Genomic DNA, 15400 nt, shown 5'->3' with positions numbered 1-15400 from the left:
ACCTACCATTGTATTGTGCTGAGAAGTGGGAGTCCTATGGCCACAAGTCTCTTGCGTCAGCAGAGAAACTGGCTGAAATTCCTCAGAGTGAGGCTTGTTGGGAAAACTCACATGCAAGGGAAGGTGAAAGGCTGGGAGCCCATCACTCTCCTCTTCTTCCACTTTCTGTCTGCTTGTCACCATGGCTACCTCTCCATCTGCTTCCCCATACGGAGAGGCTGGTCGCTTGGAAGACATCCTGGAAGGAACAAAAGAGGAGAAAATAATGAAACCTCCACATAAATCCTTAATGCCGTCATTGTGTGGTTAGGGGCCATTGTAACAGAAATGCCTTTTTGTGCTAGCAGAGAGCAGGAAACCATCCAAATACCACTGCAAAGCACACACAATCAGAAACAATGGCCAAGCAGGTAGCAACAGAACAGTGCTTGTTTGTTGTGAGAATAATACACTAATATAGCACTCTCTTGTATTCTGGCTTCTTAAACAAGAGAATTCACCTAAGAACACTGCATAATGAAAGACCATTCCATTCTAAAGGAAAAAAAAATACCCATCTAGTTTTACACTTTGATAGACCTTATTGAAGACAGAACATCTATGAATAGCAAACTGTTGGCAGTTTAAGGGAAAGAAAATAAAATTTCCTTCATCAAAAATATATTAAATCAGTAAATGATGGCCATTTTAACAAATTTACATTTTATTAAAAGTATGATTATTGTGAAATGTAGAAATATTGGTTAGACGCAAATCTCAGAACAACTGACAAAAAGTTTGGAATTTGTTTAAAGCTTAAGAATTGAATAAATTTTAGTTACAGTTAATCTTGAAACATTTTCCTTACCTCCCCAAATCACTCAATTTTGGCATTCAGCCTTAATACCAAAGTTGCAAGGCAGTTTAAAAAGATACAAACCTGAAAATATTTCACTTCTACTTTCAGAACTCTATTAATGACTAACCTCTCCGAATTCACTGAGTTTTTTTACTCTATAGAATACTGAAACAAAAGAAAAAAACCCAAAGAAGAATATTTTGTTTCAATAATGTAAGGCCTACTTGAAAATGGGTTTAGATAGCTGAATAGAAATTAAATATTTTCTGTATATTTGGAACTGATTCAGAAATATTATCAGAGTTGAAAGCATATGCCAAATATTTTTAATTAAACATAAAGTTCCTGTTCATTAAAACTTTCCTATAGAAATAGAATTGAGTTTAAATGTTTAATGAATTTTTGGTAAAAACTTGTAGTTTAAAACTTGATTTGACCTTGAAAACGCTGTAATTTTTTCAACAAAGAGCACTTACTGATTCATCCATTCTTAGTCCAGACCAGGAGGATGACAAGCCAGAAAGTATTCACTTACTTCTATACCACTTTATACATAGCATATTATTTTTAAATTTAAAATATATTTCCCAAAGTACTTTTAATCATTATTAAATTATTAGATAGAATTTTCAAAAGGAAAACCTATTCACGTACTGAAGATAACCTATTAATAAATGACAGGAGAGGGCCGGGGATTTAGCTCAGCAGCACAGTGCCTGCCCGGCAAATGTGAGGTCCTGAGTTCGATCCCCGGTACCACAAAAGAAATGACAGGAGAGTAGAAAAAAAAAATGAGGTCTTTAGAATGAGACAAACACGGGTTAAAATATTGACTTTGACACTTAATAGTCATGAAATTTAATCAATCTCAATTTACTCATCTTTAAAGTAAGACATAATATCTACCTCTTCAGGCATATGAAAAATTTCTAGCAGAGTACTTAACATAGAATAGACACTCAATACTGTAAATAAAAACCCTTGCTTATTTTACAAGTTTTTCAACTGCAGTATGGCCACTCACCCTCAAAATACAAATACTAACAAAGCAAACTTCCTTCCAGCAGTTTTACTATAAAATCATCATGAAATACAAAGTCTCCCATTAGAGAATGCTCCCTGACTAGTGTACTTAACTGTAAATTGATCAAATGTATTAGCAAGTGTTTAAAAAGAATTGTTCACAGTAGAGGTACTGATTAGCTAAGAACAGAAAAAAAGGAGGAAATTTTACCAGCTACCATGATACACTGTCTAAAGCAGAAGTAGAGTTGGCCATCACATGTTGAGTATCTTTAATTATTTCTGATTCCATTACTGAGGTGTATTCAGTGTATAATCTAAAATATGGAGGAGAAAGTAAGGTACTAGAACTGAAACAATAGTTTTAGTTTCATTGGCAATGCTATTCCAATCACCAAATTGATATTATTATATGTAATAACTTCTAAACACTAGAGATATTTAACTCCTGCCCTTCTGATCATGTCTTTTGCAAGCAATCTTCTATTCCCATGTAAAGAATGGATGGACAAAATACACTTGGAATATTTAAGGTCTTTGTGAAGAGATTTATCACACTAAATTAATAAAGGAACTTTTAATTATGTGTTGGTTTCACCTGTAGCTTAATTATAAGGAGATTATGCCTTTGTTACAACAAACCTTAGTGTTTGGGGTTTGTGTGGGCATTATCATTCTTAATGGAATTAATAAATTGGTGTTCTGCGATCTTTACTGTACAATCAGTTTCTCAATGTCCAAATACTCTCGACAACACCAGTCTCTGGGTATCAAGCAGAAAGATAGGGCAACAGGTTTTTCTAAATTAAAACAGACTTTCATAATTATGACCCTTCATTACTTTTTTATTTACTAACATTATTGGTAATGATTGTGAAAAACTGAATGCCCAGAAGTACACATAAGGCAGACAGGGTAGATAATGATACTCTTCTAAAACCTTATGGCTATTTCAATATCCAAATAACATTCTGTAGATCAAAACAGGTCTAAAACACTAAATATGAAAGAATCATGGTTTCAAAAGGTAACTGATCTTAAAATGGTACATATTTAATGTTAATTTCAATCCCATTACCAAAGCCTTAACGTGTTGGTCTTGAAAATATTTTCATAAAGCTCTAGTAAAAGATTTTTTAAATAATTATGATGGAAACTACCCTGGTTATATTTCAGTAATAGACTACTAATTTAGAAAATAGTAAAATAATGTAACAAATTATGTAAAGAACGAACTGTTGATAACATTATAGTATGCAGATTTATTATGACTCACAGAACTTCTAAAATAATAAAATCCCCAATGACAGGAGATTGACTAATTGTGGCTTATCCACCAAAGGGTTTCATCTTGGACAGAGGAAAGAGAAGCTCTTGGTCCTCATTCCTAGCAGTGTTCCCCTGGGATTAGCAGGATTCCAATTTCTGCAGCTTCTGGTGCTGCATTGTAGCTCCAGAGTACCTTCCAACAATTTGAGGATCTAGGCTGGTATATACTCAAGTATTAATTCAAAGATCACTTTTGTCATGCCTGTATTAAACAGAAAAAACTCAGACTTCAAAGTAACTGATACTACACAGACAAATGTAATCTAACGGGACACTTTCTTACAGAATCATGATGACATAATACTGCTTTTTAACTTTTTTATGTGTGGTCAAGAAAGCTTTCTTGAAAAGAACTGATACCTAATATGGGGGTGAGAGAGAAGGTTCAAAACCATAATTAACTGTTCGCTGTCTTCCTACCAGGTACAAGATACTTATCTAAGCAAAAAAATTAAAAATCAGTCTCTGCTTAAAGAAGGTTATGAACTGAGACAATTTGAAGAGAGAGATAATAATGAAACAGAGTTCAGGCAAAAAGACACATTACATTACAGCCAAAACATCTTCTGGCAGCCTGGAGAATCCTAGAATGGCTCCAAGGATGGCTGATTAGTTAGATCTTAAGGGAAAAGAAGGACAAATGGAAATAGTTAAATGGAGAGGGAATTTCATGCAGGAAGTAACGAGAAAAGCAAAGATGCAGAGATACTTTTAGAAAGTCAATATAAATTTAGGGTTCAGGCTTACTTAGGAAAAGAAGCAGACTGAGAAATATGGATCAAATCCATCATTAGCCTATAACACTGCTGGAGTTGTTGAGTTACATGAATGGAATAGATAAGCAACATACTCCCTTGTAAGGGGCAATTTGTTTTTATAAGAAATCGCTTTTCTGTTACCTCTCCCGGTAGTGTTCTGCACATTCATACTACTCTGGTCAGCACGTCATAGTAACCTTAGAACTCCTGAGGTCTTTCGTTAGTGGCTGAAGGCTCTCCAAGAGTATCATAAGCATTGTGCAAGTAGGATGTCTCCATTTGTGTTCAGACATGTAGAGAATGTGACACTGCAACAGAAAACTACCCCAGTGGTTCTCAATATTGGCTGCATAAGGGAATTATCTGGGGCAGTTTAGGAAATACTGATGCCTGGGTCCCAACTCCTAGAAATTCTGATATTTCTGGTTCTGGAGTACAGAATGCATATCAGAATAGTTTATAATTCCTCGGTGATTCTAATGAACAGTCAATGTTACAAAACATTTGTGGTAGTCAGAATAATGCCCCCCTAATCCATGACATGCCTGCCCTAATCCTCAGGCTGTGGAAAGGATACCATGCCTGGAAAAGCAGTCTGTAGATAGGATTAAGGACCTTGAAATGAGTAAAGTATTCTGGATATTTTTGTTGTAAGCTATCACAAAGATCTTATAAGAGGAAGAAGCAGAAGGGTCAGAATCAGAGATCCAAATCAAAGATACTTTGCTACTGACTTTGAAGACAGATCACGAGGCTCTGAGCCAAGGAATATAGATTGCTTCTATGAACTAGAAAAGCCAATGATTCTCATCTACTGCTTCTAGAAGGTACACAGCCCTTCTTATACCTTTACTTTCTTTTAAAAGTTTTCTTTCTTTAATATTTTCACCTTTGATTTTTAAATTTAGGGACAAACAAAAGTCTTAGGAAACAGTGCCTTCTTACTGTTTATTCTTTTGGAATGATAAAATTATTTATCTTGAAGCTCAGAGTCATGCATAAAAATTGCAAAAAATGAAGAAAGAAAAAATAAACATTACAAGATTTTCCACATAGAACTCCCTTCTTTTCATCATAGCAGTAGTGACTTTGCCCAAACTCAAACTATATCATCAGCTCTTATCAGTAGCTTGTATGAAATAATTAAGCATCATTATAACCTGGAATCATTATACAACTTTTTTTCTATTAGTATAAAGAGTATCAAACACTATAACACACAAACACACACAAAAACCAAAAACATAATTTCTAAAAATTTCTCGAACTTCCATGACCCATATCATGATTTGTCTCGCACTCAATTAGATTTTTAAAAGTAAAACTCTCTTGTTGGCTAACTTTCCTCTGTGTCACAAAGACTGATAATAAAAATAAGACCTATGATAAAGGACCTTCCAAATTGCTCTGTATTTCTTTTCCCAAATATTCTACTTCTCTATATTGAGTCAGACATACTAAATTATATGGCAACACAATTCCTGATATATAGTTGTCAGTGTATTTTTTTCTCTGAATAAATGAATGTATTGAATGAGTCTCTATTTTGTGCCCATATAACTCACCTTTCTGAAGAAAAAAAGAAAAAAACAGGTAACTTAGAAACAAGGAACTTTCTGGTTCATCTTTAAGGCTATTAAAGAAGATCCATATCCACTCATCTATCCAATCCATTAACTTAGTTAAAAACCTTAGTGAAAGACACCATGTGACATGGAGTCAGCAACAAAATTAGTAAATTAGGAGAGGATACTGTACTACAAATAACTTTTGTAAAGTATGCATAGTAAGGGAGATTAATAATTGGAAAATGGTATTTCACTAAAATAAACAGAGAATACTTCCTAGGAAATATTATTATTCAATAGGATGGTAAAGGATGGATCAGAATTCAACAAACACAAAGGAGAAAAGCTTCCAGTCTGAAGAAATGACTTTAGCAAATTAAAGGAATGTACAGAATACTCAAGATAGTGAGTAGGATAGTTTGGTTAAAGCAGCAGATTTTAGGAGGACTAAATGTAGATAAAGGTAAAAAGCATGGACTAGAGTAGGTATATTGAGTGAATCAGTGGAATTATCAACTTTGAATGGCTAAAGTAAAAAGCTGAAATTTATACTGAAGGCAGAGGGGAGTTGAGGAAAATCTGTTAACCACATAGTAACATAATCAAAAGAATATTTTAGAAAGTAAAATCATCAGAGATTAGTAACTGATAGAAAGTTGAGAATGTGAAGCACAGAAGAGAAACAAGTGAGATGAATTCAAAGATAAAAACATTAATTGAATAAATAATATAGAGAAACAACAGTGCTAGTAAGACATATATAAACTAAAATTTGTGGGGGAAAGGATATTTGGTTTTAGACATAAGTCTTTGCAGATAGTAGGATTTTAAAAAGGAAGCAGTAGGCAATTAGAAAATGAAAGACTTCTGTGTAACTAATGCAGTCTTTAAATACAAGAAGTTAACTGATAATGGTAATTATTACTCATTAAATTCTTCCACAATGTTTAGTGTTTAGTATTATCATTATTCTTGTGTTATGAAAAGAGTCATAAAGTGATTAAATATCTTTTGTTACACTACCTGGTCGTGGCACTTTACCAGACAGCAGCTTGAAAATAGAATTATTTCTCCAAGGGAGAAATAATAAGAAAGAGAAGAAGAGACTTGATTTTTTCAGTCTATTCACTTTAAGGAGATCAGTGGACAGAAATGATTGAGTAAAGAAGATGAGTAAAAAGAAGTTCAAGAGACAAGAGATGCTTCATAATTTTCCTCATAATAATTTTACCAAACTTAATATACTGGATATGAACTTCTAAAACAATATACCATTACATTTATTTAACTTAGGACTTCCGTTAATTTATTTCCCAAACACTAGTTTTTCATGTTCACTATCCCATGCTAAATTTATTTATTTATTTATTTTTGGTACTGGGAATCGAACTCAGGACCTTGCACTTGCGAGGCAGGTGCAGTGCCACTGAGCTAAATCCCCGGCCCTCCCATGCTAAATTTAAACATAGAATACATTTTAAAATATTTTTAAAGATACATCTTTTTAAGGAAATGCTGAATGCAAGATATGCAAAAAATTGGCAATACTATGTATATGCACTAGTTTAAATCTTAAATATGCCCCAAATGTACATATGGCACAGGCTTGGTCCCCAAGAAGGATCTGTTGAGAAATCATAGAACTTTTCAGAGGTGAGGCCTAGTGAGATGTCCTGAGGTTTTTGGGAGCATGTTCTCTAAGGGGACAGTAGGACCCCAACCCTTTCTCTTCGTAATTGTTTTGTTCCCTGTCTATGGGTTGAGCAGCTCTGCTCTACCATGTACTCCCACCATGATATGCTGCCTTGCCACAGACATAAATGCAAAGGAGCCAAGCCATCCTACGTACACTGGAACTTCCAAAACTGTGAACCAAAACAAACCTTTTCTATTTATAAGTTGATTGTCTCAGGTATTTGTTGCAGTGAAAGAAAGCTGATTATTACAATATTCATGATGATACTACTTTTCTAAAAGTTATATTCTTTATCTTTCTAGTAGAAAGATGATTTGTTTAGGAAATTGTACATTTACTTTTCTGCTTTCTTTTGTACTTATAGGTTGTTGTAAAAAAGCTAATCAATATTAGGATTGAAACTCAACATTAAATTCCTATTTATTTACCTATCCCATATGAGGAATTAAACAGATTGTGAGCTTGAATGCAAATGTTATAATTCAACACTTCTATATGATGCACAAGCATAATTAAATGGCATACCATTTTATCAACAAAAATATCATTTCATTACTCTTATCTATGAATTTTTAAGTCTTCATATTTTATAGTTCATATTTTCTTTCTCTGTCTTACATGTATTGAACATCATCTCTAGTAAGAGTTAAAGTTGCTTTTACTCTGTGAGCTTCCATGTAAATTTCATAGCCAAGTCTGTCATGTATAATATTCAAATATCTTTTAAATAGAAAATTTATTTGTGGTAAACATGTAGTCTTTCAAATTCTTACAACATTTTCTTTTTCTTTCTCTAAATCCTCTTTACTATTAATTTGTCATATAGAACATGCCAATCTCCACCCTTTTCTATCCTTTGCTTTCCATGTACAAAGACCTCATTGTTACTTAGAGACATGAACAGGTTCATCAGGTCCTGGCATAAAGTGTAAATGGAAATAGAAACACAGATTTCATGGAAATATAAAAAAGAGACAGCAGAGTAGTAAGATTGGACTTCCTTGTAATCTTTACTATACATTAAATCAGAGTAGAGATCTGCAGACAATACTATAAAATTCAAATCTAAAAAACCACTAATTTTTTAGCTGCAGATAGTTACAAATAAACTTTTATTCTGTTTCAGAATGTTTTATTACACAATATAATTTTATTACATATTAGAAAAGTTGAGACTGTATTTAAAACTGCTAATTTAAAATGTTGTAGTCACCAAAGCTTTTTAAGGTTACCTTTACCAAAGCTGCACCTTCTGTTTACTAGGTCTTATGTTTAGTTTCGAACATGTTCCCTGTATTGAGATCATCACACCATTCCACTTTCTGATAAGAACAGTACCTAAATTAACTTCTTTACCACGTATTTGCTCTTCTATTTGCTAACATCACCATTCATAATAAATCGCTCTACTCAGCCTCTTCCATCACACCAACGTCAGAGATAGAGGAGAGAATAAGAATGAGACATGGTTCTCCCAGGAAATGGCATAAAATAAGAATGTGGACTTACGGAGTTCTCCTAGGAAATAGCGTAAAATGAAAAAAAAAATCAGAAGTTAAAGACAGAAAAAGAACATATTTCCTGTCAGTATCTGAATGAAATGAGTTCTTTATTAGCTCGGCTCAGGATATTTAAGAAGTGCTTAAACCAAAAAAGAAATTAAAGTGTTCACTTTTTCTTTTGGAAACAAAGCAAACAGCATTTGAAAAGAGTTTATGGCAGCAAATTCTATTCTATAATGCCTCAGAATTCAAATTTGGTTATTATTCTGCCTTCTCTGTTTTATTAATAACTGTAAATTATTAAAAATCTACTCCAAAATTATAGTTTTATTTATTTGCTGAAGACCCCCAGAAGTTGATCTAAATTTAAAAACTGCTTTATTATGTAAAACAGTAGCACTTCAGTACAGCCAAAACTCATCTAGAGTAATATATATGCCAGATAACACTTATGTTTAGGTTTTATTGCTTTCGTTTCAAATTAATCCATACTTATTAAGTGTCCAAAACAACAGAATTCCTTATAAATAAAAAACTAAAAAGAATATTAATTCATAGTTACTGTACTCATTCTATAATATTATGATCTGTAGAGGAGAGTTCATTATGATAAATCCAATAAAATAGAAATAAATTTACTGAAACTTTATAAATTCCTAGATACAAAGTTATTGTCATAAAGAAAGAGCTAGTGTTTTAACAGAATTCTAGATTATTTTGAAAAAAGTTGAAATTTACAAGAATCTGGCATTCAGCACTTTTTTACCTAAAAGACAGTTTAAATTTGCCTCTATTTGAATCATTAATAATTACTATAAATTTATACCCTTATCTCAAAAAAGAAAACCTATATTTGAGTTATTAAATATTTGATGAAATAATCTCTGTAATCATCAGATATAATTTCATTCAAGTCATCTTGAAGAAAAGATCAAAGGAATGATTAAGTCATTTGAATGATGAAGATAAATTTCTTTTAAATTGTAGGTAAAATGATCAAATATGTGTTAGGCAGAAAACAATACAAGTTTATAAATAGTAATTGTTGTGAATTGCTTAATTCATGTATTGTTATATATTTGTCATTAATCACAATGGAGAAAATGCTTAACCCACAGCCAACTACACAGGTTAAAAATGTCAAAGTCCTTTTGTTCTGATTATTTATAAATTACTTGGAATAATCTAGTATTAAGATCTGTGATTCTAGAACTTGTTATTTATAGGTTCAGAGGTGTATTTTTTAAGGAAATAAAAAGCTTTTTCCAGTTAAGCATGGTTTTGCCTTTCTGACAGCTCTAAATCCACAGGATGTGGAGGGATGATTTAAATTTTACATCAAAATTGTGACTGCACTAGACTTTTTTCCCCCTTCTCAAGGGAGGCATTGTTCTTGCCTTTCCATAACCAGGCGTGACAGCGCCAGACTGGAGTCATACGGCTGGTCTCTGAGTCAGCGTGAAAGTGCTCACCTCCTGAGTTTCCCCAGATGCTCAGCTTCTTGTGTGTCTGAAAGCTGAGCACAGAGTAGCCACACACTTCTTACTTGGGACAGATAGAGGGTTGGTGGGGGGGGGATCTAAGGATTAGCACAAACCATCTCTTCCGTACATACTGTATAAATCTTTTATTATTAATCACCAAACAAATAACCAAAACAAAACAAAACCAGTCAGTCCTATGTTTCATATGAGGACCATTTTCCTAACCCAAAAGTTCAGAGAATTGATTGATAACTTGATAAACAAGTTAACTGTGTGCTTCTTGGCTAAAGAAATAAAGAAAATCTTAAAAATCAGAAGTCATCTGGATTTTTCTGGGACATATGGTTGCCACGTGTACAAATTTCACATTATAGTAGCTGGATAGAGAGTGAAAAGAATAGTGTATGAGACTACTTATCTATTCTTGACATTTCTACTAAGGTATCTTTTGGAACTGCCTGTAGAAACCTGGCAACAGGAACAATTTTGTTTATTCTCTATCAGAACAACTGCTAGTGCAAAAGGGATTAAGTCAGTTTCCATTGTTCTATCCTTGAATGCACCTGTCAGGAAAGTTTGACAGGTGTCTGCATCTTGTGTATATATGCCACCATGTGTGCTCATGGGGAAAAGGAAAAAAGAGAGGATGAAGAGGAGCAGGGAGAGAGAAAGAAAAGGTGAAAGAGGAAGAGGAGGAGAAAGGGAATGAAAAAGAGGAGAAACAATAAAAGAATTTACTACTTAATGCCTATTAACTTCTTAATAGGCATCAATACTCTTTCTTTTCATGAAAATTTAAAGATTGAGCCACACCATGTTAATATCACTAAAATCAGATGCTAACAACTTTCACTTATTATAAAATTTTAAATTGTTTGTTTGAATTTTATATATTACAAAGGAAAAAATAAAAAATTAGAAACCCCTTCCCAGTCATTAACACATGAAAAGTAAAATTAAAGAATACGTAATTCCTGAATATTATCACAGCAGTCAGCAGTACTATTCTCTTAATAATGCTACTTTTTTTCGGGTTATCCTCATGAGAATGTACTCATGTCTATGTATACACATGTATATGTGGTCATGTTTGCAATGCCTTATAAAAATAGTTCACCGCATTCATGATGTTCATAATGAAATAAAATGGATTTTCATTCAGGAACATCACTGGTCATGTGAGGTACATATGCAAAAGAAATCCGTTTTGAATACAAAAGAATATCTGGTTTAGGCTTAATGATACTGTGTCCTATGTAAAAATATTGTCTCACTTGTTTTAATGATTTGATCATTTTGACCTTTTTAAAACATTACAATATTGCAATCACACAACTGCAAGCAGAAAATAAAATTTTATGTTCTAAAATAATATCCTTAAATTATTTTAAGCCTCATTTGCAAGATCTTATTTGGGCTTCCTCTTAAAGTGCCCATCCCCTTCTGTTTTCTCTCTCCCCTCTTACATTACTGGCTAAGTCTAAATAAATAGCAAATTGTTCCATAATCAAAAGCGACTTATTCTTAGCATGGTGTACGCCTTGAAATAAAATCTGTGGCATGTTTAATTTATTTAGGATCTAATAGTTATGACAAAAATAATTAAGTAACCAGTCTAGTTTTAATTTCTTTTGTTTTCAAAGGTCATTGTGAAATCAAGCAAGTTAGGCAGTCTAAAGCAACCCTCTAGAGATGTTTCCCCCAGCAGAAATGAAAAAGGCCACCAGCTAAAACAAATGCTGAATATCAGCAACAAATGTGTTAAGACTTCACTATCTAAGTAGTCCAACGAAGACAAATACTATCACCCCCATCCTCTTTGAAATCCAAATAACACTGACAACAAATAGTTTACACATTGCTAAATTCTAACCAACTCAGGGGCTCTTTCCTTCCATGACCTATGTAGACTTGTTTGCAGCTTGTTTCTTCAGCAGCTGTTGAAAAACGTACAGAGTAGAAAATATTTATATTGTATGCAAAATAGACAGCAAAGAACGAATACACAAAATACGTATCTTTCCTAGAACTGCAACTTTCTATGAGAGATACAGGCATATGAGAGCGAAGAACAATTTTCTGAACTTCCCAGGAAAAAAAAAAAAAAGAAATTTGCCAACATAATCATGAAAAGTGCAAAAGTTAGGATGCTGTGCCAAAAACAATGAGCATCTATCAACCCGAAGTCCAAAGCTGCAGGATGCAGCTATGGTTGGTGTTGTAAGAAGGCTGAGCCTCTTCACCTCTTCACTGGTTGCTTTCATGCCAACACTCCTTTGCTTGGATGAATATGAGTTAAATCCATAAGCTTTCCTATTTTTCTAGCTTGACCTCTCAACTCATTTTATGTCTTAACTGTTTATCTTCTTCCCTCATTAATCTTTCTTGTTTTAGCACATTCCCTGTTGTTTTTAGAAGAAAAAAAGTTTAAAAGCGTAGTTCGTACTGCCACTGTGGGCAAGTTAGGAATGCTAGTTCTTTTCTATAACTGGGTAAGAAGGGTTGGGTATTAATTGAAAGGTTACCAGTTTCCTGGGCCTGGAATAAAAACACAAAGGGTATGGCATATACTAGAGAGGAAAATCATGAAACTCTTGTTATGTCATGACAAATACAAAGACAAAAAAATATCCTAAAACAAAATTTGTACGAGATTTCAAATGAGGCTAACAGTAAGATCATTACCAAATTCCTATCTATGTTCAACTTAAAAGCATGTCATGTAAACCTCCTGAAATACTTTTTCTTATATACTTGCTATTTTAAATCAATTCTGTGGTAAAGCACACAAAATGCAGAGTTCTATAAAATACTGTCATTAAATAGCCCTCTAGTTTTAGATTATGATTTTAGATGATAACATCACTGAATTTATTTCCACTGTTGTTAAAATACAGTCAATAAGAATTTTTACTGATTAATACAATCAATTTACGTATGCACAGTAACACAAAATCTGTCAATATAAAAGTTAAGAGAAAATTTAAAAAGTATTCATTTTAACTAATCTATAAAAAAAGAATCAAAATCAAAACCTTTGAGCTGGAATCTTCCACTTCAAAACAGTGTTTTTAACCATCTACCATTTTATAGGTACTTTGCCTGCCATCTTTTCTGCTTTCTCTACTGTTTCCCCAAAGCTGAACAAAGGCCCAGCTGTATAAACCAGTCCTGTCAAAGAACATAGTTAAGGAATGGATAAAACAGGGGAGGGTGTCTACCATGCTAACCACTGTCTGAGCTTATGAGGATAAAGGAGCCTTGATGGAGAAAAGTAATCATCCATTACTGTTTTTTTTAACCTCATTACCACATGCTAGAACTTTTTTTCCCCACTAGCCAAACACCCCCATACCAATCTCCCACAACTGAAAGACCTTTGTGTTCCAAAAAAGAACTGAATCTTCTCTTTCCCTCACATTTTTTTTCTTTCTTACTTTTTTTCTTTCTGCTGGTAAGCTTATAGAGAAATGATCATTTAAAGACGTCTTAGAATACTAGTTTCCTCTCCATTACACTATCACACATAGTTCCCTGAAAATATTTTTAATGGTGATATAAACGTACATGCTTTGGATTTATTTTTACCAAAATATTATCAACAAGTTCCGGTTTTCAGATAGTTATTTATGCTAAGGACTCTAAAAAATTATGCATTCTTTTAATGATGAATAAACATATAAAATTGAGATGGAAAGAATGCTTAGATCAAGAGTATACATCTTACATTTAAATAACATGTTTATTGGAAATATGTATTTCAAAGAGAGTTGGCTATGTGGACACTCAAGAGTGCAAAGTACCTCGAGGATATGTTTCTGAAATTTGAGGGCAAATTTAGGCTGAGCCGATTAATCCTTTCAAAATCTTAATTTTCATGTGTTCAAGAACATCAAACCATGAGAAAGATTTTCAAGAGATTTAAATATGCATTCCTATTTTCAGTTCGTCATTCTTATATATTATGCTGACGTTATTTATAAAAGACTGAAGCCAAATCCTTAAAAAGACTGCTACCGTTACTGTGCTGGTTAAAGAGTCAGCCAAACATATTAAATACCCAAGGAAATCCCTGGGCAAGAGCCACCAGATCTATACAGGGAGAGCTGTATCATCTGTAGTTAATTCTATTTCAGGGTGTCCTTTGAGGTTGGGACAAATATTTGAACATTATTAAATCCTCTATTTATCCAGAGACTGCCACAGCTACAGTGCAAAGCTTCTTCACATTGTCCTGTCAATGACCTAAAAGGAATATTCTTTCTTAGATGGGGTAAAACATGATTTCTTCATCAATCTGTACACTTTTCTATTCAACACAAAATGGACATTTAGCATATAAAACATAGTTTCCTTACAGTAAAATACTACCTATAGATGGAAAAGACTGCTCCTTGGGTGAGAAGACAAAATTTTTAGCTGTTCCACCACTCCCAGCCCAGATGTAGGGGCTTCCAGGCCGCCATTTCACCACTCTCAGCCCAGAGGAAGAGGGTTCCAGGCCTTCATTCCACTGCTCCCAGTCCAGAGGAAGGGGCTTCCTGGCCACCAGACCACCACTCCCAGCCCACAGGTAGGGGCTTCCGGGCCACTGATCCACCACTCTCAGACCAGAGGAAGGGGCTTCCAGGCTCTCATTCCACTGCTCCCAACCCAGAGGAGATGAGCCATGTGGCCACCAACAGCACTCCCCCCATCAAAATGAGAAGACAAGACACATAAACAAGTCTCAAAACCAGGCTTCCAGATCACCTACAGCAACCCCAAAGGGAAAGGAGATGGAACAATCTGATATTCAACCACCTGGACTAACTGAACTGGCAACAAAAGAGGAACTGGAAAAAATGAAATCAGAAATAATTTCTCAGATAACAGCAGAGATTGTGTCAGTAGTGCAAGACATGATTAATAAATCTGGAGAGGATAAAAACAGACAGATAAAAAATAGAGGACCTGAGGAACACGATGGAATCCCAACAGAGGAAACAAATGGAATGCATAAAACAGATACAAACAGATCTCCAGGAGATTAAAAACTCCATTGAAAGTCTATGCAGCAGAATGAGCCAGTATGAGGATAGAATTTCAGATATAGAAGATAAGATTGCAATTAGTGACCAGGAAAAGAAAAATTGCTTCAAAATTGTAAGGGAACATGAGAAATCAATCCACCAGCTGCTAGACAATGCAAAGAAGAATAAC

General features: G+C 33.9%; 1 protein-coding gene across 46 annotated transcripts in view; it reads right to left on the bottom strand.

Annotated features, from left to right (window-relative positions):
* The window catches only part of Sox5 (SRY-box transcription factor 5), a 973116-nt gene that overhangs the window by 338980 nt on the left and 618736 nt on the right, over positions 1-15400 (bottom strand). For 40 of the 46 annotated variants that reach the window (XM_087213447.1, XM_087213465.1, XM_087213460.1 and 37 more), the window contains one exon: positions 7-238. In XM_087213447.1, coding sequence (XP_087069573.1) covers positions 7-237 — 231 coding nt within the window. In that variant the 5' untranslated portion in view covers position 238. The remainder of the gene's footprint in view (positions 1-6; positions 239-15400) is intronic. The other 6 variants (XM_087213480.1, XM_087213481.1, XM_087213479.1 and 3 more) reach the window with 1 other exon arrangement.

This window comes from Heterocephalus glaber, unplaced genomic scaffold (genome assembly GCF_053883595.1).
Source record: "Heterocephalus glaber isolate CG9 unplaced genomic scaffold, H.glaber_assembly_v1.0 deba00001444, whole genome shotgun sequence".
Classification (NCBI taxonomy): Eukaryota; Metazoa; Chordata; class Mammalia; order Rodentia; family Bathyergidae; genus Heterocephalus; species Heterocephalus glaber.
This window is presented reverse-complemented; position numbering and strand designations above follow the sequence as displayed.